Raw genomic sequence first — 25,597 nt, 5'->3', positions numbered from 1 at the left:
ACAAGCAAGCTCGCTCAAGAAACCTAACCTACCACCTTGCCCATGTCAAGAAAGGATTTTTATTTCTTTAGGAACATCCATGTCTCATATTTTCTGACAAGAGATCTCAAATTTATATGCAGACCATAATAATAATAATAATAATAATAATAATAGTATAGGGTTTCTGTGAATGAAGGAGTGCGTTCATGATCCATTGAGGATTCCCAAGTAGATACACCATCCTGACCAAAACGGAAAACATAATGCGAGAGTTGTACTTTAAAGATTCCATCTGGGTCTTGATCTATTTGCTGTTTCTAGCCAGCACAGTACCATTTTCTCAGACAAAAACAAGACCACTGTCAACATCTTCTCCTGTAGCGGTAGATTCTCACCCTCTGTAGCAGTAACAGCAGTCGATGATTCATGCATGAATGGCTAAAAAGAACATACATGGGGTGCGGTGCTCCAGCAAGGCCATCCACTCAGCTACCGTCCACGCATTATTGCAAATTTGATAAGATTGTACGAGCGTTACATGAGCTCACTAAATGTCAAAATAAATTGGTCACTTCCATCAAAGAATATTAACTTAAGCTATTGTTCTACTTCTATCAGGCCGAAAGAAGAAAAAAGTCGGCAAGCTAAGGGATAAGATACAGAAACATTGCCCTACCGTCTGTGCTCCATTAACACCATAGTATAAACATTACGAAGATGAAACACTGTGATTTTAATGTAGAATTCGAGTATGAAGGACCAACAATGTGTAATTTATACAAGGTAACCTTCACTTTTCCCAGTAAAGAGCTACCATCTTTGACCGACCACCCCCCCCCCCCCCCCCCCCCCCCAAAGAGGAAGAATAACCGCATCCGATCCACATAAATTTTGATGCCGAAAGAGATGCAATAAAGTAAAAATCCAAAATCTTTTCTGCATTTTATTATTTGGAACCATTCAAGATACTCAAAGAGGAAAAAAAAAAAAGAGAGAAGAAAACCTGACAATTCCTTGCTATAAAATTTTATTTTCTAACTTGGCACCATCCGCACTTTAAAGGATGCTCTGCCCCCTTTCTCCCCCCACCAAGCTCACCTCCCCATAAGCATCTTTCACTAAAAAAAACAGACACAAAGAGTTCTTAGACGGTATGCTACATGAAATGGCCACAAACCAATCTTTGTGTATTCATGCAGATGATGACTGCATTGAAATGGAATTGAGCTCCACTTCGAACTTCATTTGTTACTCCATTAGCTCTCCTCCACCACAGAACAGAGAGTTTGAGTTCCAAATGTCTTCAGTTTCTCATGGTAGAGAAGCCACAACATCCCCAGCTGATGAACTCTTCTACAAGGGAAAACTCCTCCCTCTTCATCTCCCTCCTCGCTTGCTAATGGTTCAAAAGCTCCTCCAAAACCCCACAACCACTACCTTAAACAGTAAAAAAGAATCAGCCTTTGAAGAAAACTATGTCATTCCCTTCACCACTAGCTCCACTGCACCTTCCACTGACATCAATACCCCATTGGAATCTTGCAATATCTCACCATCAGAATCTTGCAGGGTTAGTAGTGAACTAAACCCAGATGAATATTTCTTTGAATGGCCAACTGAAGCTAACTGTTTCCTCGGAGATCATCAAAAGAAGTCTTGGACTAAGAAGCTAAAGCAATCCTCGCTTGGTCTGAAACTCAAGGCTTCAAGAGCATATCTAAAGTCTTTGTTTAAAAAGTCTGGTTGCACAGACGAGTCCTGTGCTAAAGCGGCATGCAATGCAGAAGATGAAACTGTTTCAAACGGCCAGGACTGTTTGAATAAGTACATGAAAGTACCGAAGAAGAGTCCTTTTGGGAATATTGATAATGACAGATGCAGGATATCAAACACTCTCAAGAGAAGCTTTGAGAAAGAGATGGCTGAAGATGGTTTTCGTTGCCAAAGGAGGTCTTTCTCTGGGGCAATTCAATGGCATTCTGCAACCAAGTCTTCATCCTTTTCATCTTCATCCACATCTTCATCTGGTTTGTCTTCTTCATCTTCATCCTTTTCATTTAGTTCAAATGGGTTCTGTGACTTACAGTTGCTCAAGAGAAGTGGCAGTTCAAATTCAGAGTTTGAGAGTTCAATTGCGGAAGCAATTGCTCATTGTAAAAGGTCACATCAGTTGTTTAGTTCAAGAAAGAGTTCAAGTGAAGTTGGAGTCTGTTCATTGTCTGCTTCAGTAATTGCAGCTCGTGGGGATCAAGAGACGCCTAGGCTACGCCGCATATAATTAGTTTAGAAGTCCTTAAAATTCACAATAAGAGGGGGTCATTGAGATGCCATATCTCATGTCAAGTTGAACTTTTCAAAGTGGGTCTCAGTTATAGCAGTGTGATTTTCAGGTTTTTCAATTGTTGTTTTTTATGTAGATCATCCACTGTAGTTCCTGTTGGAAAGAACAATAGGACATCCCCCCTCTTTAATAGAGGATTTACTTTTAAAATCAATATTCTAGGCCTGATCTCTAGTTTCATTGTACTTGCATGAATTATGAAATTATTCAGAGTGAGATGAATCCAAGATTTGCAATCTAATTAGGCTTGAGGATTTTCTTTTTCTTCTTCACTCTTTCCTTTTGATTGAGCTGGCCTTGCGTGGGCTTGAGCTAAAAGTGAGATACTTCTCTCAAGACATTCTTCCTAATGATGAATTGCTGTGGACTATTTGGAATTATGCACTAAGGCTTGCAATGAGCCAAACCACCTTGAATTCTACTCCAATGGAGCCAATTTATGGGTCATGATCTCTAGGTGATATTGATAAAGTTGATCACCTAATCGAGGGACAAAGGGAGAGGGAAAGGGTATTTTGAAACGCTCATTTTACCAAATATTCTTCCCGGAAAATGACAAGCATTCTGTGAATACATCCTACATGAGTTTCATAAACCTAATGGTTAAAGTTGTCACAACAATATAGTTTCAATAATATAACTTGTAATCACAGAAGGCTTGAATCTGCTTTAAGAAAGTGAGATGTGTGCTCTACCTTGACTACGTCGTGTGCAAGAAGATATTCATTCTGCGAGGATTTATCATACTAGCATCAACAATTTTAAAGGAGATTCAATGGAGCATTTTGAGAAGCTCGTTGTGGTAGCAGAGCAAAGGCTCTTATTTCTGGTTTAACTACTTAAGAGTTAATATCATGACACTTAAAGCACCTTTTTTCTATGAGATATATTATGCATATTGAAAGGTTAGGATGAGTACTTTTCTTGAGTCTTGAAGACATTGCAGAGAACAGTTATGCTAGACCTACCAAGACCAGTTTAGAAGGAAACATTGCCCTAAACCAATTAGCGATTGGAATGATTGGCAAAAAGGGGAAGTATAATTGTAATGCAAAGGAAATGAATGCCTTCTTTTATGCTTTGCCAAGTATGGAGTTTACGCGGGTACAAAATTGCAAGATGACTCGAGGTTACACATGAAGGAACTAGTCAAGTTAAGGGTTCTAGATTGACTTATCTCACTAGAGAGTATGGATTGCTTGAGATGAAATCAAGTGAAGGCATAAGGGAGATGCATACACAATTCACTCATAGGTCATGAAGGGAGGGTCATGGAACTTGAAGTGTGTGATGATCTACCAAGAAAAATACCACTGCTTTAAAATCCTCTTTAAGTATTAAAAAGAATAATGATAGTATTAGTGATGATGATGAAGATATTTTGCATTGATAACCTGGCAATTTACCGAGTTCTTGAAGAAGAAGAAGAAAAAGAATAAGTACGGGAATAGAAAAGACTTCAAAGAAGAAAGAAGCGAGAAGGGCGACGGAAGCAAAATGGATGCTATGATTTGCTTAAAGATTAAGAAATCGAGTCTTGTTAAGTGTCATCGACACATTACCAAGAAGAAGTGGAAGAATGACAAGAAGAAGAGATTTGAAAAAAAGGCAATAAAAGCTACCACTTTGGATGATAAAGATTACAGCTCTATCACTTCTAATGATGATGATAGTTCAGACTTGGAGAAGTTGGAAAATCGTGGCTTGATGGATGAATTTGAGGAGGAAAGCTCGCATAAGGAGTTGATGACTGCGATGGGGGAGTACCTCCACTAACGACAACAAGGCAATAGATTTAGATGGGAGCTATGCACCGATTGCTAGATTAGAGTCCATTTATATGGTATTTGCATTTGCTTGTTTTGAAAGTGCTAAGCTCATTCAGATAGAGGTTAAAATTGTATTCTAAACGATTTTATCATGGAGGAAGTTCATGTCAAGCAACCTTCCAGTTTTGAAATCCTTTATTTTCCAAATCATGCTTTCATATTTAATAAGGCTTTATACAAATCTTAAACTAGTTCTTTGAGTTTGGTATGAATTTCCCGGCATCCTTTAGGCCACTGCATTTAGATGATTTGAGCAAAAGAAGGATTTCGGTAACTATTCACCGCAAAGCGTAGCATAGGCTTGGAAAAGTACGAGGATTATACAGATGCAGCAAAATCTGAGGAAAGAATAAGAATGGGAGCATCACTTGACAACTCTGCTGCTTATGTAAGGTGTCTGATCTGATCTCAACAGCAGGATGCCCTTGTGACAGACCAGGAAGTGAGGATGGGCTGAAGCTGTTTAGTAATCAAAAGAAAAATGAGGGCTCGCAGTCAGCAACTGTTTAGCATTGACTAGAATCCCTTCCAGTCCTGGTACATAAAAATGAAGAAAAATATTTGACCACACAAACAAATTCACTTATCACATCCAGGCTTAAGATAGGACAACCTGTGGTTTGTTTTCCTCGTAGTTTTCTAAGAGTGAAATGGGGGCAATGAGCCTCCTATAGTTTTCTCGTGGCATTGAATTGGGTGGTGATGCTTGAAGAGAGCAACTGATAACATCACAGCGAAAGTTTAGAGCTAGAGCTAAGGGATGGTGCTGTGGCTAGTGAATAAAAAACATCACACAGAAAGTTTAGAGCTAGAACAGATGGTAAATGTCCCAAAGAGCAAACCGTTGTTGGCGATATCATACGAGGTTGTATTAGTTCATCCGTAGGTACCAAAGCTTCTTTGCAACCTCTGAGTCAGAGTTAGTTTTTGAATGCAAGAAAGATAAAATGACACAGGAAAATGTACAGAGGTCATTTACGAAAACAGAGCCGAGTCACCAACTAACTGGTTTCTTATTAACTAAACTTCAAAACGAAAAAGTTACCACCCTCTTCTTCTTTCAAAATCTCCAGAAGATCTGTCAGCTCCCTGATTCAGTGGACAGCGAGAAAGGCTGAAATCAAGTAAAAAAAGTATATATACAAGGAGGAAAATACAGTATCTATTTGGAAGACCTAAAAAAGAGAGGACAAAGTCTCAGATTGCATAGAGTTTCTTATAGTCATTTTCCAAAATCTCTGATTCTTCCATGAATGACAATGTCTCTGACCGCGATCTGCTTGTTGATGACCTCCGTATGCTCCGTAATCTGGAAGTCTCAATTCTCTGTGCAATTACCCAATAACTCATCGTCCCAATTGTTGTTACCATGATCACTGTCCCTATGGCTGTTACACTAAGTGCCAGCCACCTCTGATGATCTCCCACAACAACATATGACAGTGCAAGAAATGCAACGGAAATCAGCACACAGGCCAGCCACATTAGCTTGTTGATCACTGACATTAGTTGTTTTTTTGCCTTTCTCTCTATAACTACAATAGAGGTTTGAACAACCACTACAGCCAATGATATAAAGAGAGCAATTGAGTCAAATATGATGAAAATCATGAACTCAGGTTTGGTAGCGATTTTTGCTTCTCCAGCAGATTGTCCAGGAGCGAGATTACCTGGGTCATCAGCAAACTGGCCAGGGAGTTGGAAGATGGCAGCAAACGCAACAGTGGCAATAAGGACTGCTACAACTGTGGTTGAGTTAATTGCATTGTTGAGACCTTCCGTGTGCACTTTGTTGAGCCTCTTGGCTATACCTTGAACACGTTTTCGTGTTAGCCGCGTGGTCTCGAGCTGGTTGTGAACCTCATGCTTTATGTCGCTCACAGTTTGCTTTAGTTCTCGGTTGGCAGTGTTAGTTGTACTTGGCTTCATGGATTTGGCAGATAAGACTCCATGCTCTTGTAATACGGAGGCGATTCCTGAGTGCCCAGTTTTCTCAGCAGTATCAAAAGCAGTTTCTCTGGATCTGTTAACAATTGTTTTGTCAATTCCCTTTTGGTCAAGCAGCTTCCTAACAATCTGCAAATAGCAGCAACGCCAACGTCATAAACTTCCCAACTCTGTAAAGAGGATAGGATCCTTTGGCAACTTTGGTAGATGACGATGACTTCTACTCTAAATATAGATTCAATAACATCACAAAAAGGCTGATTCATTTGTATTGCAGAAGATACTGACTATATTAGGTCTGGAACATAGATACTGGTACTAAATAAAGTAAGACATTGGTCTCAAGTTGAGACGTAGCTAAAAGCCAAAGAACCAGAAGAAACTATTCCCTCGGAAAGATAGAAGAGCCTTTTTCTATGTCGCTATAAATCAATCTCAATTTCTCCTCGAACAGACCAGGAGCTTCAGTTCACATTTGGTAACCAAAGCAACAGGAAAAGAAAAGCTTCATACTATTAAAAGGAATGGAAAGTAAATTAGAATACCTGATCTCTACCCTTACGGCTAGCAATATGCAAAGCACTGTTGCCTTTATTGTCAACCATGTTCATCAAACTAGGATCTGACATGATCAGCTCCTCCACAAGCTCCACGTTCTGCCCTTTAACTGCCATATGGAGAGCCGTCTGGCCTTTCTTATCAATCTTATTCGCAAGTCCAGGTTCTTTACTCAAAAGGGCTTTCAAAATCTCTAAATGCCCATTCCTTGCCACTGAATGCAAGGCAGTTTTACCATTACTTTTAGCTATCAAAGCAAGGCCACTACACTTCTCTAACAGGAAATTCACTACTTCAACATGCCCTTGTGATGCAGCCGAGTGCAGAGCTGTAGTATTTGACGAATCAAAGGTCAATGAAAGATCAGGATTGACCTCCATAAGAACTTCCACAATTTCTGCATTACAGTAATAGAGCACACAATTAACCCAACGTTAATCCCACTCCAAATATCAATTCCAGCAAGGAATTTCAAGAATTGAAAACGGTACTTACCCAGATCACCTTGCTTGGCAGCTATGTGAAAAGCATCATAACCATTTCTTGCTTTAAGACCAGCTAAACCGGTGTCATAGTACTTAATCAGCTCCTTCACTATGTAAACATGACCACACTCTGAAGCAACATACAAAGGAGTTTCTCCTGATTGGTTCTGTTTCGACAACAACAGAGTCAACTCTGCAGCTTCCCCAAGATTATCAGCTATCATTTCCATAACTAACTCCAAATTTCCATCTCTCACCACCGCATGTAACGGCGTGTCATCCCGTTTTCCTGTCAATTGTTTAGTCATCTTCTTCTGCCGGAAGATTTGCTGCCTCGCCGGAGGTTCCATTTCATAAAAAGATTTATTCGAAAATAAAAGGGAAACAAAAACAAGAAACCCCTTTGTTCCTTCTTCTAGACTCTAAATCTGAGGATCAAAGCCCCGAATTTTCAAGAATGAAGAAGATCAATAATCATGGCAAGTACCAGTATGTGTGATCGAGAATGATGATCAGAAAGGGCTTGCACGTGGGAAGGCTCGGCTACAAGCTTCATTGCTTGATATCCATTCGTATGCATATCATGTTCTTGAAATATTCTGCACCAAAATTTTAGCAATATTAAACTAAGTCCACTTGAAATATATGTTCATATATTCAAAATCTTGTCTACTTCAATAGTTTATCATCATGAGCAATCATGAAAATTAAAAATGAACTAGAGACAAGGACCTTGGATTTTGAAAACTTGTTGCCAGTTTGAAACTTGCTAAAACTAAAGAAAAATGGGAAAGTTTCAGTTCAACTCAGAAGGTCTAAAAACAACTTATCAGAGCTTTGAAAAACAAAGTGTTTCTCTGACTCTTGTGTTCTAGAAAAAAAAAACTGAAAAACCCCACCTTAAAATGGATTCAGAAAACACAAAGCGATCTTCTTTGAGATGATGAGGTTAAAGATTTAGAAACTTGGAGAATGACAATTCTTAAATACAAAAGCACAGAGGTTTATAGTTACTGGTAGCGACGTGCTACTTGCTCGTGGACTGTAGTTATTGACAAGATGGTGTTGGTGGGGGTGGTGCAGGCTGTGCAAGCAACCATTTTTTTATAACCTGTTAGCTTCTATGATATAGAGTAATTATATCTATATATTATTAACGCAGCTACACTTGAAAAAACAAAATGCTCTTATTTTTGCTACACAAGACCGGACTGAATAAAATGGAAAAACTATGAAAAGTATTGATATTGTTCGTGTTCAAATCTGCTTTTGAATTATTATTATTATTTTTGTTTCAAATTAATTTTTTTAGTTGTTTTTCCTATCATTTTGATATATTTTGATGTGCTCGTGTAAAAAATAAATTAAAAAAATTATTTTAATGTATTTTTAAGTAAAAAACAACTACTGCTATAACATCAAATATCATTTTTAAAATTTCTGTACTACTTTTATTTGGGCATTCATATCCATGTTTGTTTCTTATTTTGTAGTTAAATTTTAGCCAGTTCTAAAAATATGATCACGTTCATGCTCTTTAAAATAGAGTATAATTAATATATATATATATATATATATATATATATATATTAAAAAAACAATGAAAATTTAGACAATGAAACCAGGAAAAAGAATAATTGAAACAAGACACTTCACGCGACATTTGCCCAAACGATTCTAAAAGAAAGCACACAGAGGCAAATGTTTGTAGAGTGCTAAAGACCACAAATCCTGATGGAAACCAAGATCACAAGACAAAATCCAGATGCCATGCATCTCTCTTTTTTCCCCGCTGACTTTCCCCTCTCTAAAAGTCATTTGAGGAGTGCTGGAGTCGTTATATAGCGATTATTTTTTTATTTTTCTAAAAAACTGATGCCAACCGTTAAAAACGTGGGCCATGCTCCTAAATCCAACACCACACGTGGGAATGTACGGCCTATGCATGATAAAAATTTATCATCCGTGGCACATGAAGTTCCCAGCACCAATCACAACCATCAGATTCTTTTTTTTTTTTTTTTTTTAAACTGAGAGATCCACAAGAAAAGCAATCACGCAAACCCAAATGAAAGAAGAGTGGCTTTTCTGGGTCGTTGATGACGAAGACGGGGCCCGATTGAAAGTAGTTTTCTTTCGCCACTCAAAAGCTCGGAAAAAGTCGAGAGCAATTACATTTGCACTGTATAATTACTGCGGTGACCACTAGAAAGCAGGACGATAAGATTAGTCGTTGACTGAGCGAGCCTAAAGTTGGGTCAATGGCTCAAGGCGGCCGCACTATAGAGGAGGTGGGTTCCATGGCCGGTTCTTTGGCGATTTCTATTTACCACGGTGTTGACAAAAAGCTGCTACGCAGCTCCTCCAGTTAGTTCATTGAAGCCGTGTTTTTTTTTAATTTATTTTTTTAAAAAAAATTAATTATTTTTTTATATTTTTAAATAGTTTTGATAGACTCAAAAAAATAAAAATTATTTTTTTAAATAAAAATTATTTTTTTTAAAAGCAACCATCGTTGTCGTGGACGAAAATCACAGCTGATAATTAAGAGTTTGTTTCACATTACCAATTTCGAGAAACCGCGTGTGTGCATGCACGCGTTTGGGCTTCAGCGAATGATGCAAATTTGAAATCAGAAGAAATCTTCATTAGACGTGTCTGGATGGGAAAAGATGCTGCGCCGCGTGGATGTACGCACTTGTCTTCAATTGTGTGATTCACATGCCATTTTACTGAACTTTCTCATCGCCTTCCTATTCATCCAAAAACATGGTGGCATCATGTTCTCACCCAAAAGGAGAAAAAATAAAAAATAAAAAACGTTGCTGATATTCTTTCTATTTTTTATTTTTATTAATAAAAATATTTATAACAGTTTACATATATTTCAATTAATTATATAAAATTTAAAGTTAATGATTATATAAATCTTCAGTAACTCGACCATGTAAATCTTCAATGACTTGAAAAGAACTCAAACTTATAATCATTAAAAAATAAATTTAAAACCTAATTAATTGAACTCTCCGGGGTTATTCTTCCTAAGTTTCTTATATATATGCTCATAGTTGCTGTTCGGACGTTTTCTTTCTTGTTTCTTTGTCTCTGCTTATAACCGATAAAGGCCTTAGTTTTCTTTTTCAAACAACTAATTATGTTTCCTGAATCTCTAGTTCTTGTGGTTGACCGACCATGGGGCTTCTATCTAAAAACAATAATAATAAAATAAAGAAAGAAAACAATACAGAACATCAATATCAATTTAAGAATTGGGGGTAACCTGGTGTGTGTTTGCATATATATTAGAATAATCACAATGTTGTTAATTTCTTTTAGATCAAACATGTAAATCTTAATTATGTTCAATGGTTCGAGTAGAGTTAATCAAGTATTTCCAATTAAATTATGCTACCTTCTCTTGTGTATCTCGATGATGAGAAGTTGATTTTAACCAACAAACTTTAAATTTGAATTTAAAACAAAAAAAATCATTCCAAAATAATATTATATTTAATAAATAAAAATATTTCAAAAGTTGTCAAAATTCCGGATCAATGACTGGAAACGCGGGACAGACACATTCAATATATATATAAATTCACACATCAATTTATAATCTTTCAAATATTCCTCAAAACCAATAAAATAATTCATAACTTAAAATATTTATTACATTAAATAAAGTTCAATATTTAAAATAAAAATCTAAACTTGAATGAAAATAGTACAATAATGAAGCGTCTAAAACATTGAATCACAAAGAATAAGAAAAGCCTTACGGAAGCAAGCAAGACATACCAATAAATAAAATAGTAGGAACTCTCAAGTCATCCCAGATATATATCTAATTTCTTTTTATATATATAAAACAAAATGATATCGTTTTTGTTAAAAAAAAATAAATAATTAACAGGTGGCAACCAATTCTTGTCAGGTCAAACTAAATTTTTTTTTTAATTTTTTAAATCCAGCATGATTCCGCCCTCAAGTTAATCTGCCGGGCCAAACCAGGCTTTAAATCTATTCATAAAATACAAAAAAGGGAGCATACCGACGGTGTAGTTATGAGCAATAAATTATTAAAAACCAGCAGGTACTAGGTTTTGGATTCTGCGAAGGAGTGCTATCAAGATAATGCAGGCCTCCCTTCGTGTTTCGAATGGCACACTCGAGAACGAAGTAATCAAACGGTCCCTCCTTTTCAAGATGTGGCCAGCTTAATTAACCACTACGTCCCGTTATTGCTTTTTTGTTGGTTCTTTTTTTCCATGACCATTGACTTGGATACCAATGCCATTAGTTTAAAGACTCCATCGACCCTGTCGTGCATGATTGACGCTAGCTGCCTTCTTGTTGATGGCCCTCAGCTTTAGTCAATAATCTACGGATTTGAACTTTTCTCAAGGAATCGCAGCTTTCATATGGAAGACTCCCCTGTCAAATATCTTTCCGAAGCTAAGAAAAATCCACCTTGTTAGTTTTAGCTTTTAGGAAGCAAAACCTAACACAGTTGTTGAGGATTAAAATGACAGAGGTAACACTTTGTATACAAACTTGCTTCACTTGGCAACACATAGAGAGGTGCCACAGCACAAGAGACCAGAGAAAGAAACGTGAACCAGGCTGCAGGAGCAGTGTTCCAAGCTCCAGCATGCACTAGCATTCTGTTCATAATACCATCTGGTATATATATATATATATATATATATATATATATCATCCCTTGTATAGCGTACTGGTGATGACGAACGTATGAAATTTGGGTTCTTCTTTATTAAATCCATGGATTCGGGATGTTTAATTATGAAATCTACATCCTTTATGTGGCAAGCACATTAACTATCATGTCTTTGTACAGACACACTCTTGTAGATTTTAAGTTGCATAAACTGCTTTGAACTTCCAGGGTAAACGGACTCGCCCTTGGGTGATCTTCTCAGTTGTAAAAAAACTTCATCTTCTTTAAGCTTTGCTATGCAAACACACACAGGAAAGCCTCCTCGGGTTCCTTATCTACACCATCAGTTTTAAAGTTTTAACTTAAACATCGGAGGGTTTTTTTGAACCACAAGAAAAAATATCTTAATTTTAATTTTTTTCATTTATTTTTTGTGTTAAAAATAAATCATGAAAATCATAAAAAAAAATATAAAACATAACACAAAAACACACACGTGGGGTTGAAATTGGATCAATAATTGAGAAGTATAGGCTACAATAAAGTTTAAAGATTTTTGGGTCATAATTGAGGGTTGAATTGAAGAAATGGCTTACATTGATTTAATTTGGCTAAGATTGAAAGGAATTGGAAGTTCAATGATGGTTTTGAAATAAATAGTCAAGTTAGAAAATTAATTAAAGGTCTAATTACAAAAGTAATTTGAAATTGAGAGTCTATTTGGTTTAAAAATGAAGATCAGAAGAACCTAGAACTAAAATGAAAGAAATGAAGAAATCAGAGGACATATATAATTCGGTCAAGGGTGAAATTAATAAAAAAAAAAAAAACTTGACCTTTTACAACAATTTTGGACATAACTGAAGTTACAAAATAATTTTGATGCAATTCTAGTTTCATTAGAAAGTAGACATCTAAACATTTCCAGTGCCATATGGTAGACCTTCTAATTCACTAATACGAGAAAGAACAATTCATTTGAAGTTGTGCTTCAATTCTGCCAGTAAATTATGAAATTTGATTTTGGACTTGTTTTAATTAGTTGAGCTATTATTTATTTCTTAGTTTATTATAGGTCCTATGGCATTTAAGGGTTATTTGTGTTAGGTTTTATTTTATTATTTTAGTTATTTTGGGCTTTTAATGTGTTAAGGTCCATTTATCAAGTTTGGGTCCATTAAGTCAAATTACGGTGAACTTTTTATTATATAAACCAAATGTTAACATTATTTTGAGGTTGATGAATTTTATTTACAAGTTGTTGTATATTGTGTGCTTATTTCTGTTTGAGTGATTCTCATACTAAGTTCTTGATTAAATTTGCAAACTCTTCAAATGATTAAACAACTTCGTTGTGATTTATACTTCTCATTTATGTCTCATTATAGGCGTAGGGTGGGGTGATCAACTGCATATAACTTTGGTTCTCTAAAGTAAGGTTCTTGTTGGGTGAAATTGCAAACTATTCTTCAAACCTCAAATTAACAGTTTAAGGGGCAATATTGCATCAGGTTTTGATTAACCAAGCTAATATTCTCATTTCCTTGAACAAATTTTAACTAGAGATAAGATTGTTGCAGAAAAAAAAAAAAAACCAAGTTTGTGGGCTTCAAAAACCATGCACTACCACGTCTAGGGTGGAAATACCCAGTTTTATGCAATTAGGATGAGGGGGAATATTTAGAACTTGGCAGAAGATCAGGCAGTAACAAAAGATGAGTTTTTTTTATATTTTTGGACAGCTTCGAGACTGCATCAATATAACTTGAATATCCAGGTTTGAAAACATAGAATGATGTAGTTTAACGGTGGAAAATGATGTAATAAATTAAATCATTATTGAGCAATAAAGTATTAGACCTTCTAATTCACTAATACGAGAAAGAACAATTCATTTGAAGTTGTGCTTCAATTCTGCCAGTAAATTATGAAATTTGATTTTGAACTTGTTTTAATTAGTTGAGCTATTATTTATTTCTTAGTTTATCATAGGTCCTATGGCATTTAAGGGTTATTTGTGTTAGGTTTTATTTTATTATTTTAGTTATTTTAGGGTTTTAATGTATTAAGGTCTATTTATCAAGTTTGGGTCCATTAAGTTAAATTACGGTTAGCTTTCTATTATATAAATCAAATGTTAACACTATTTTGAGGTTGATGAATTTTATTCACAAGTTGTCGTATATTGTGTACTTATTTCTCTTTAAGTGGTTGAGTGATTCTCATACTAAGTTCTTGATTAAACTTGCAAACTCTTCAAATGATCAAACAACTTCATTGTGATTTATACTTCTCGTTTATGTCTCATTATAGGCGTAGGGTGGGGTGATCAACTGCATATAACTTTGATTCTCTAAAGTAAGATTCTTGTTGGGTGAAATTACAAACTATTTTTCAAACCTCAAATTAACAGTTTAAGGGACAATACTGCATCAGGTTTTGATTAACTAGGCTAATAATCTCATTTCTATTGAACAAATTTTAACTATATATATATAAAGCAAGTTTGTGGGCTTCAAAAACCATGCACTACCATGTCTAGGGTGGAAATACCTAGTTCTGTGCAATTAGGATGAGGGGGAATATTTAGAACTTGGCAGAAGATTAGGTAGTAACAAGAGATGAGTTTTTGATATTTTTGGACAGCTTCGAGACTGCATCAATATAACAGTTGAATATCTAGGTTTGAAAACATAGAATGATGTAGTTTAATGGTGGAAAATGATGTAACAAATTAAATCATTATTGAGCAATAAAGTATTTAGGAATTATTTTCCTTATTAATGGTAACATTTCTTAATTTTCTCCATATTGGTCGAAGTTCTTATGAGTTTGGAGTCCTCAATGAGAACTTCCTAAGAAAATCTTGACCTGGTTTATCTTTATGGCATTAAAATGAACAAACAATCCATTTGCATAATCATTCCAACATTTTATATTCATGAACACATTGTATGTCTTTTGATTGCATGGTAAGAATAAAACAAAATAAAATTAGGTCAAAATATAAGTCCCTTACAACACCTAACCTACAATACTAGCATTTAAAAAAGATTGATGGAAAACAAAAAATGAGCCTAGTTAGAAGCTCAGTACTAAATGGAGATAAAAAGCATGAAGGGTGATATTGCAAGGATCGCTAGCCTACTCAAACAAGCCTTGAGGTCCAACTTTAGAGAAGGACCCTCAGCTCAACCCAAAGTTGCTGCACAATCCATAGCTCTATACAGTATTGGTGCATCTAAACCCTAATTTGCGACCCACTTTCTCTTTACCCAACCTATACCTCCTGTGAGAGTACCACCTGTTATAAACCTGACTGCTGAGGAAACTTATAGAGGAAAAAGTAGGGGAGGAGGATAATTATGATAAGCTCACTGCCCTGGAGGAAAAGATGAGAGCAATTGAAGGGGCTGATCTATACAACCCTATAAGAGTTGCTAGGATGTGTTTAGTCCCTAATATGATGGTGCTGAAAGAATTTAGAGTGCTAAAATTTATAAAATACACCGATAATCAATGCCCAACAACCTACCTGAAGGTCTATTACAATAAGATGGTGGAAGTGGTAAGTGATGAAAAGTTGTTGATCCATTTCTTTCAGGGCAATTTGAGTGGCACTGCATTGGCTTGGTACATGAGGCTAGATAGCACTAAGATTTGAAGGTGGAAAGACTTGGTAGAGGCTTTTATGAAACAATACAATCTCAATATAGATATCACTTTAAATAGATCTACCTTTTTTATTTTGGAGAAAGGATGTAAGGAATCTATCCACGAATATGCTTAGAGATGGCATAAGAAGGCCGATTAAGTGAACCTGCCATTATTAGAAAAAGAGATGATTAATTTGTTCTCTAACACTTTTAAAGCCCTTTATTTCGAGCACCTTATGGGAACCATGATTCAACACTTCACTCACATTGTAATTGTAGCTAAGAGAATAGAACAAGCTATGTGAGCTAGTAGAATTACTGACCTATCAGATAAAATAGGTTTCACTAGGGGAAAAAAGATACCAAAGTAAATGATGTTGAAGGAAGAGGATACAAAGGGAAGGGGTATCAAAACACATACAATTATCAAACACCTACCCCCACCTATAGTCAACATAAATTTCTCTACACCTTTTCCCCTAAACCAACCAAATCATTAAAATAACCAGCCAACCAGCAACTAAAATAACAACTGCTCATAAAAAAAACTTCTAAAAGATCAAGAACAATTGTCACCTCTAGCCATACAACTCAAAGAAATGTTCCAAAGACTTTTAAACATTGGTCAAATTACCCCTATTCTATTAACCCCATTGAAACCACCATTTCTAAATTGGTATAAGTCAGGCAAAACTTATAATACCATGCTAGTATCGCACAATATTTCATTGAAATTTGTATTGCATTTAAAAGGAAAGTCCTTCAACTTATTAAGATGAGTGGATCACTTTTGAGGAAACTCTCAATAACTCTAATCCACTTCTAAATCATGCCTAGGGAAATAAAGGGGTCAATGCTTTGGAGGAAGAGAATAGAGGAGAAACAATCTTAAAGGTTATAATAAGCCATTACATATCATTGCGAGGTTCAAAGAATGTATAATTTCCAAGGTTCTTATATACAATGGTTTCGCTTTGAATGTGCTACCAACACATGTATTAGATAAGACACCAATAGATGTTTCTCTTATAAGACACCAAGTACCATGACTTCTAGAGCTTATGATGGATTGCCTAAACAGGTTATTGGGAACATTAAAATTATGCTAGTTGTCATAACTCATTTTTAGGTTATTTCCTAAATTTACTTTTTCTCTTCCATAAATCAAAAAAATATATTTGGACTAAAAAATAAATAAATAACAATAACAGTAAGAAGAGGATGCCGGAGTGCCGAGAAAATGACTAGAAATTAGTTGATAAAAATACAAAGATTGAAATGTGACAGTATATCATTGACTGATGAGAGTTCTATTGACAAAGAAAAATTCAATTTGAGGAAGAAATGTTCAAAATCAAATGTTTATGGACTTGATTAAATTTTATTAAAGGTTTAATTGAGTTTATAGAGGGTTTGATTGCAAGAAAATTTGTTTTTTAAGTCAATTTAGGCTTTAATTGGAAGAAATTAAAGTTCTAGGGTCAAATTAGAAGTTTTTAGAGTTGATTTGATCAAATCAAGGGTTTAATTGCATAAATATTGAAGTTTGATGGCCAATTAGAGAGTTAATTGAATAAATTCAAAATCAGGGACCAAAAGGAAAAGGGTGCTGAAATCTAGGCTTTGAATTGAAGTTCATCAGGAGTGAAATTGAATAAAATTGAAAGTTTGAGGCCAATCAGGGGTGTAATTAAAGATAAATCACAAATTAAAGGACTAAAATGTAATTGGCAGAAAAATACTGTTCATCTTTGTAAAACCCCGGTCAAAAACTTTAAAAAAAAGAAGGAAGAGAGAGCTAGGTAAATATAGTAAAAATAAAGAGTAAGGAATTAACCAAGGGCTAAATTGAAAAAAAAAATGATGAATGAAAAGGGATTTTATAACATGAATTAAAGGAATTAAAGGACCTAAAAAAAAAGAGTGAGAAGCCTCCCTTTCTTAAGGGAGGCTAACGGTTGGAAGGGAAGAACATTTCCCCATCTTTTTCCCTCCTCTTAGAAAACCAACTAGCCTTGCATGCCACCATTTACCCTCCCTAAAGTGTGAAAAACAAAAAAAGATGATAGTGGAAACATGCAAGGAGTAATTAAGGTGTTATTAAGAGAAGAAAAAGGGAAGAAAAGGAAAGAAAAGAAGAAGAAAAGGACGTGAAGAAGGATTTTGGAGGCCAAAGAGCATAAAATAAAGTATTCTAAACACTTCCTAACTGAAATTGTAAGTAAAACCCTTAATTTTTAGATTTTATTTTTTAGGGTTCTTAAGCAAAAATTAGGGGGAAAGAGGAAAAACTCATAAATTATGCACTTAGAAGATTAGTTTTTTAATAAACTGACATTATTATTCAAGATTGAAGAAGATATTGGGATGGGAGAGAGGCCCTTGGGTTCAGCCAATGGAAGAAAAGAGTGGAGGAAGACTTTCTTTGCTTAATTAATTATTGATGAAGGGAGATATTGAACTGCAGCTGGACAGCTCTGACGTCTAAGTTGCAGCTGAGTTTGAGAATAGAAACAAAAAGAATTTGAGATATTTTTCTTCACATGATTAAGTATAGGTATGTTAACTTTTCCATTGCAACAAGATTTAGGTCATTTGGAGTTATGGAACTCTAAATGTGGGTGAAATACTAATGAGGGGTCAAGTTGTGCATTCCAAAACTGAAATTATTACCTGACTTGTGAGTGAATTTTGGACTAGTGGAGCACGAAATTTTGGATAAGTTTCTTCTTTAAAGTTGTGCATATGGGTAGAAATTGGCCTTACCTGATTCAAGTTCCTAAAACTCTAGTTACAAATAAAAAACACAAGATATGTCCTGCTGTATTTTGTGTGACAGCTTTTAATGACTAAATTGAAGCTGAAATTAGAAATAGATGGGAATGGAATTTTGAGTATACCTCTTCATGGCATTAGTACTAAGGACGTTAACTCTCATTTGAAGCAAACTTTGCATAAGTTGAACCTTTAAAACTCTAATTATGTATAAAAATTCATAGAAGGGTCAGATTGCTACCTAAAAGACAGATTTGTGAGAGTGTAGAGAATGAGCAAAATTAGATGTGCTAATGAGTAATCTAACCTCTCTTTCCTTAATAATCAAAAAGAGATATGTTAATGTGTGAGAAAATAGAATTTGCACCACATTCCCAATTAAACAAGTTAAGTTTTATTTGGAACGCAAAACAATGTTTAATCGTAAAAGCATCTTGATGAATGAATGACAGCCATTTGGGAGGAATCTTTAACCATGAATATTTTAAAAGAAATGGTCATGGGATTTTGAATGAGAAACACAAGAATGAACTAGTATATTTTAAATTTTTGGATGAAAGAATATGTCAATTAAGATTTGCAGTCCGATCTAGAGTTTCTGATTAACAAACTTTAATCTTGTTATGGTGCAGGAGAGGGCCCCGAGGCAGTCCAGCATACCCACACCGGAACATCACATCATACTCCAGGTGGGTGACAACATTCCTTAGATGTCTCTTATTAAGCCATGTAAATCCGATAATGAATTTATTTGAGTTGTTGTATTAATTGTCACAAAGATAAAACTTTTGATATGGATTTAATATTAGAATGAAGTGATTTTTGAATCACACAATGAGACTGGCTTCCAAGAATGGAATGCCAAATTTATAGCAACCAATAAAGTCGTTGATGGTGATTGTTAAAATCATGAAATGAAATTAGCTTCCGAGAATGGAACGCCGGATGTATAGCAATTGATTAAATTGCTAGAGGTGATTGTTAAAATCACAAAATGAGATTGGCTTCCGAGAATGGAACTCCGGATGTATAGCAGTCGATTAAATTGTGGGAAATGATTATTGAATCATAAATAAAATTAGCTTTCGAAGATGAAATACCGGAATTATGGAATTTGATTTGGTTGCTAAAGATGACTAAGGAATCTTGATAAGAGATAGGCGTCTAAGAATGGAACGCCATATTGAAAAATGAAAGTATTAAAGCACCTGTGTTACCTAACTAATCATGAAAATCTAACAAAAATAAATAAAAAGAGAGATTGATAAACTACGCTAAATTTATTATCATAGAAAAAATCTTTTTATTGAAATATTCATGTCTATTCTAATATAATAGATTTTATTGCATTATTTTCTCATTAACTGCAGGAACTTCACATATCCGGTAGGTTCATTTCTCTGTTCGTGTGACCTGTAAATGTTAGGGAGATTTTTGTGCATGTATAGGCTTCCTCTTTTGGCATGTAATTATAATGTAAACTTTTGTAGTATTGCATAATGTTACTATTTGTAATTAGTATAACTTAAACTCTTGTTTGAAGGATTATAATATAAGCAGCAGTAAATATCATGTTTATTATTACATGTGAAGTCTTCCTCATTTTGGTTACTGTTATAATTCCACTTCATGATTAAGCAATTATATTTGTTTATGATGCAGACAAAATGATATTTGTTGTTTCAATGTATGATATAAATATTGTGGTTGTGATGATGATGATGTTTGTGGGATGGAGACCTAGGATGATTGGGTCGTGAGTGGGTTATGAGATATGAGATTTTTGAAGTATAAACAGGTTATACGTCGATAACTTGGGACCTCCCGGTATAGGGGAGACTCTGCCGAAATTTCGATAAACTATTATATGAGAATTGTATATAAAAAAAATAAATTACCGGTATATTTCTTTATTACCAAATCGTAGGAAAGTAACTTTAAATGTATATGAAAGCGTGAGGTGTTACAATCTTCTTCTTAAAAGGGCATGCCCGAGGGGCCTCCTTCCCAAGGTGTTTGACGCATCGTTTCTTCACCAAATTAGATAAAACTTGCATGCAAACGATCCCTTGATACTTGACTACACGACAGTGTAAGCTGTTCGGGTTGATCGAGGCTGCAAAGGCAGTGGCACCATCCCAAAGTGGCCAACCTGACCAGCCATTTTCCTGCAGAAAACTTACAGTTCATCATTGTTATTTTGAACCAATGATCGGGATGCCTTCGGGTTGATCCAAGGGCTGATATTTGGCAGCAGAAGAGATAAAGTGTCCATCTTCCATCACCTATAAATAGATTTTATTTTCATGGTCGAGGAGGAGATTTTCAGGTCCAAAATCGATAAAAAAACAGCCTCCCCCTTCTTTTCTATTGCTAGCTGAGCCTCTCTCTCCTCTCTATTGCAGCCAGAAGAACTGCCCAGAAGCACCGCTAACAACAGCAGCACCACCGTAAAAAACAGAAGATGAAACAGAGAAGCGTGGGAACAAAAACTGAAAGAAGAAGCAATGCAGAAATAGGGAAAAAGAGGAGTAACAGCCGCCTGGAACCACTGCCTACCGCCATAACACCGCCAACATGAACGGCAGCACCTCATCGCAGGTCCACTTCTCTTCCTCCTTCTTTTCTTCTTCGCCAGCCTCGTCCTCCACTGTTTTGCGTGAACAATGGAGAGTTCTCTACTGTTCACGACGCTGGCCCAGACCAAAATTGCCAAGCCGGGTCCGGCCCAGTCCAAGAATTTCCAAAAGAAAATCCTTTTGAAAAATTTTGTGATTTTCCCGCATGTTTTCTTTTATCAATTTCGCTTAATATTGGTTTGCATTTTTATACTGTAAAGATACAAGTTTGATATTAAAATACCCATTTTTCGTTGAAATATTGCAAAAATTTATAAAACAAAAACAAATGTCTTGTTTTCATGCATATGGTCAAGTCTCTCAAAGATTAAAAAAAAATCATATTGTATTTTCATACAAAAAAAAATTAAAATATGTTCTAGCATGCATTTTTACTTTAATAACCAGTTTATTAAAGCCATGAGAACTAGGCCAATATTTCAAAAAATACCCAAAAAATATTTTCTTTTTTTTTAGTATCTGGGATTACAAATTTATACGTAAAACATGTTCCTGATATTAAAAAGATAGTTTCTTTTATATAGAAATTAGAACGGATAGGCTTTTACCCTATAAGATAAGAGTCTTCTTATAGAGAAGGACTTTTCTTAAACCTTAGATACACCAATAATTAGAAAACACAACAAGACCTTAGTTTTTTATCAGACAATTAAACAATGCAGCTTACCTTAGGTAGGGCGTATTTGAGGAGTTCATACCTTTCATATACGCAATCAGTCCCCGTACCCGATCTTTGAGACTAGTTAGGGTTCCTAATGACCAAAATACTAGGTGGCAACTCCCTTTCCCACTTTCCACTGATAAAAAACAAGAATTTCTTATCTGCCCTATTTTTCCGATTACCTCAAGCCTACATGATGAAGTGAAATATCATTGTGACGCCGCACACATGCGACACTAGTCATCAACCCATAACCATTTCAAGTAACTTTCTAAGTGATGGATATTCAACCATCCTACAACATGTTGTTTGAAAGGCCATGGATTCACACTACTGGAGTTGCAGCATCATATTTGCTTCAAAGAGTAAAATTTATTATCAATGAAGGTCTAGTCATTGTGCAGTCTGAAGAGACATTATCAATGATAAAGAATATGGAAGTTCCTTACATTGAAACTAAAGACAACACCGATGGAAATCTACATGATTTTGAGGTAGTGAATGCTGAATAGGTGCCTAAAAATACAATGTTGAGAAAACCTTGGATTTCAAAAGCTCCCAAAATAGCCGTAAAATACCTTTTGATGCATGAGTTACCATTCTAATATGACCTAACCATTTGGATGTCTGATAGAGTTAATATGATAAAAATAAAGTGTGCTAACCAACGATTTGGCTTAGGGTTTAAGCCTGAGAGGAAAGTCTATAAAAGGGCATATAAGAACAAAAGAGAAAAAAATGATGGTTGAAATTAGGGGCATGAGCCGAATGAAGAAATAATGGAAATTCCTCCCATACATGTAACCTTTTGATGACCATCTCATGTGATAAGGCCTGAGATGAGCTAGAAAGTCTGAGGAAGAAACTCAATGATGGTGCTATCAATTATCTAGAGAAATATGAATAGGAAGATTGTGATTGAGACTTTAAGATTACGGAAGACACTCACGAAATGCTACCCCAATTAACCATCAACACTTTTAAAAGATGTTCGAGTACAATTTATGAGAAAGCTAGCTGAAGGGGAAAAGTTAAACAATTAAGAGATCCAAGAAATCCCAATTATTTTCAAAAAGTAATAGTGTGCTCATTTATATATTTTGTTGAGTTTGAATGCTTCATTTTTACCTTACCGATAATCATAACTCAAGATATTAACATATGGTTTTTATTATTGTTGAGCTTGTTTCTTTTAAAATTTTAATGAGATCATGTTTATTTCCTTCAAGTATGCCTTTGTCTTGCTTATTATCCATTCACACCTAAATACTTTTTGCTTTTAGGAAATCTAAAAATGGATATTCAATAAATACATAAACACATTGCACTGAGAATAATTGTCTAAAACTTGATAAGTATATAATTACAATGGGTGAGAGAGGGTGGTAAAGAGAAGATGTGGAAGAGTTGATGAGGCTAGTTGAATAGTCTAAGCATTCCTGGTAGCCCACTATAGAATATCTTGAATTAATAAATATAGGCACTTAGCAAGATAAGAGAGAATTAAAAATTAGGGTGTTGATCACAACTAATGAAAAAAATGGTTTGGTTGTACTGTTATGAGAGTTTTTTTTTTTTTATGTTTTTGCCTGGTCATATGTTGACATGCCTAATCTAGACACCAAGATTATGGTACAAAGGTTGTTTTTGAGAAAAGATTGTAAGTTGGTCAAAAAGAAACTAAAAAGGACAAGGCCTGATATACTGATCAAGATTAAGGAAGAGGTGAGGAAGCATTGGGATGTTGGGTTCACAGAAGTGGTTAAATACCCTCAACAGGTCTCCAACATCGTAGCAGTCTTGAAAAAGAATAACAAGATTAGGGTATGTGTGGACTTTAGGGATTTAAATAAAGCGAGCCTAAAATATGATTTCCTTATGCTCCACATAGATGTCTTAGTAGATAATGTTGCAAAGAACTCTACTTACTCCTTCATAGATGATTTTTTGAGGTACAATCAAATAAAAATGGTTGAAGAAGATAATGAAAAGGCTATATATGTCACCCCATGGGGAACTTTTTATTATAAAGTTATTCCATTCAGATAGAAGAATGTTAGAGCGATGTACCAACGTGTTATATTGACTATTTTCATGACATGATACATAAGGAGATCGAGGTTTATGTGGATGGTATGATCGCCAAGTCTAGATAAAAGGATGACCATATCCAAACCCTGAAGAAACTGTTTGAAAGGTTGAAGAGATATAAGTTGAAGTTGAACCCTGCAAAGTACACATTTAAGATGAAGTCTATGAAATTACTCGGGTTTGTGGTGAGAAATAAAGGTATAGAAATAAACCTTGATAAAGTGAAGGCTACATAAGAGATGCCATCCCCTAAGACTAAAAGGGAAATTTAGAGCTTTCTAGGGCGTTTACATTATATTGCCCGATTTATTTCACAATTAATGGCCACATGATAGCTAATCTTTCGACTACTCTGAAAAAAATCCTAGGATATGAGATGAAGGTTGCTAGGAAACCTTTGATAATATTAAACAGTATTTGCAAAGGTTACCTCTTCTAGTACCACATGTGTTTGAGAGGCTATTCATCCTGTATTTAACAGTGATTGAAAAGCTATGGGTTGTGTGTCTAGGCAGCATGATGAGTTTGGAAGTAAAGAACATGTTAGCTACTATCTTAGTAAGAAATTCACTGATTGTGAGTCTCACTATAATATAATAGAGAAGTTGTGTTGTAGCCTAGTTTGGAGTGCAAGAAGGCTTTGACAGTATATACACCACATGGTTGATCTTAAATATGGATCCTCTCAAGTATATATTTGAGAAGCCTTATATGTGAACCATGTATTTTGATGATGTCATAAATGTATCTAGTACCGAGGTTGGAGCTGCTATAATTTTACCAAGTAAAAAGCAATTTACCCTCTCAATCATGTTGAAATTTGAGTATACCAACAATTTGAGCAGAGGTGGTGCCACTACTGATTGAGGGATTTTCCAGGTATCTACTTTCAAACAAAGAAGTCTTTTCTCTCTCTCTCTCTCTCTTCAATACAAGGTATAATATATTTACTTGCTTTAGTTTTTGTTCCTGTGATGTATTGCTCCAATAAAAGGAAAGTATCAACTTCTGTCTTTCATGTCAACAGATTTCAATGATTTGAAACCACAAGTTATTCCTTATAATTCTTGTACAATGAGAAACCTTGAAAGCTGCAAAGTTGAGTCTTATTACAGTGGGAACATTAAAATAAAATAACAAGATCGATCACTAGATTTCTCTTTTGTTAGTTCACGTGTAAAAGAAAAGAAGACAAGTACTTTGTAGATAGCTAGCTAAATTCTTCAAAAGGAAACCATGCCTTTCAAGTGTCTGAATCTATGGATGCAGAATGCATATGCATGTAATGATGAAGAAGGAACAGTAGGGCGTTGTGATTCATGAACGTGGGGTGTCTTGAACCTAAAATAACTTCTCTGTGTGAAGCAAGGCTTTGAATTTCTTCTTCTTCTTCTTCTTCTTCTCTGCGATGATTAGACTTGTAGTCTGCTTTTGCTTGGAAAAAATAAGAGAGAATAAAAGCAAGAAAGAAAATGATGTTTCTCTAGGTTAGCCTACCGTTTTTTTTTTTTTTGTAATTCATGAATACAAGATGAACATATCACCATATATATACGTGACTAGAGTTTCTTGCAATTTTTCCATGTCTGCAAAATATATATAGTTAATTATAGAAAAAAAAGAAAAAAGAAAAAAAACACCTTTAAGTGATTACTGTTTGTATATATTTCCACTATGGTAAAAATAAAATAAAAGTCTCCTCAATTCAACTTTGCACGGCAAAGTCTTTTCAGATTTTTTTTTTTTTTTTTTTTGCATATTCTATCAACCATTTTTTTTCATCTTTCTAGTTTTTTTTTTAAATGTTTTTTTATATTTTAACATTTGATAAAAATAAAAAATATATATATTTTTCAAGACACCATTTTAATTTTTAAAAAAGAAGAGGACGAAAAATCATAAGGCAATGTGGCTTAATAATTTTTTAAAAAAACATTAAGATAAATATATATTAA

At 34.9% G+C, this 25,597-nt stretch overlaps 2 protein-coding genes across 3 annotated transcripts; one reads left to right on the top strand and one right to left on the bottom strand.

Moving 5' to 3' along the window:
• Positions 1 to 900: 900 nt before the first annotated feature.
• LOC7465275 (probable membrane-associated kinase regulator 4) lies at positions 901 to 2,567 on the top strand. The gene has a single exon (XM_002323398.3). It carries the CDS (start codon positions 1,136 to 1,138, stop codon positions 2,258 to 2,260), a length of 1,125 nt encoding a protein of 374 aa, XP_002323434.2. The 5' UTR covers positions 901 to 1,135; the 3' UTR covers positions 2,261 to 2,567.
• Positions 2,568 to 5,126: 2,559 nt separating this feature from the next.
• LOC7467585 (ankyrin repeat-containing protein At5g02620) lies at positions 5,127 to 8,248 on the bottom strand. 2 transcript variants are annotated; one of them, XM_024588018.2, is made up of 4 exons: positions 7,875 to 8,248; positions 7,153 to 7,741; positions 6,645 to 7,054; positions 5,127 to 6,228 (listed from the first exon to the last, which is right to left on the bottom strand). In XM_024588018.2, the coding sequence occupies exons 2-4, from the start codon at positions 7,490 to 7,492 to the stop codon at positions 5,350 to 5,352; spliced, it is 1,629 nt and encodes a 542-aa protein (XP_024443786.1). In that variant the 5' UTR covers positions 7,493 to 7,741; positions 7,875 to 8,248; the 3' UTR covers positions 5,127 to 5,349. The 2 variants fall into 2 exon arrangements, with proteins under 2 accessions (XP_024443786.1, XP_024443785.1); XM_024588017.2 differs by having other exon boundaries at positions 8,042 to 8,248.
• Positions 8,249 to 25,597: the final 17,349 nt, after the last annotated feature.

Source organism: Populus trichocarpa, chromosome 16, assembly GCF_000002775.5.
Source record: "Populus trichocarpa isolate Nisqually-1 chromosome 16, P.trichocarpa_v4.1, whole genome shotgun sequence".
Classification (NCBI taxonomy): domain Eukaryota; kingdom Viridiplantae; phylum Streptophyta; class Magnoliopsida; order Malpighiales; family Salicaceae; genus Populus; species Populus trichocarpa.
Note: the sequence above shows the minus strand (reverse complement) of the source record. Positions and strands in the feature narration are given on the sequence as shown.

Excerpts from the sequence above, each read along its gene's own strand:
- LOC7465275 (XM_002323398.3), top strand. The coding sequence starts at position 1,136 with ATGCTACATGAAATGGCCACAAACCAATCTTTGTGTATTCATGCAGAT.
- LOC7467585 (XM_024588018.2), bottom strand. The coding sequence starts at position 7,492 with ATGGAACCTCCGGCGAGGCAGCAAATCTTCCGGCAGAAGAAGATGACT. Across the intron at positions 7,055-7,152 it reads TGCCAAGCAAGGTGATCTGG|AAATTGTGGAAGTTCTTATG; the intron begins GTAAGTACCGTT and ends ACTGTAATGCAG. Across the intron at positions 6,229-6,644 it reads GCCGTAAGGGTAGAGATCAG|ATTGTTAGGAAGCTGCTTGA; the intron begins GTATTCTAATTT and ends TGCTATTTGCAG.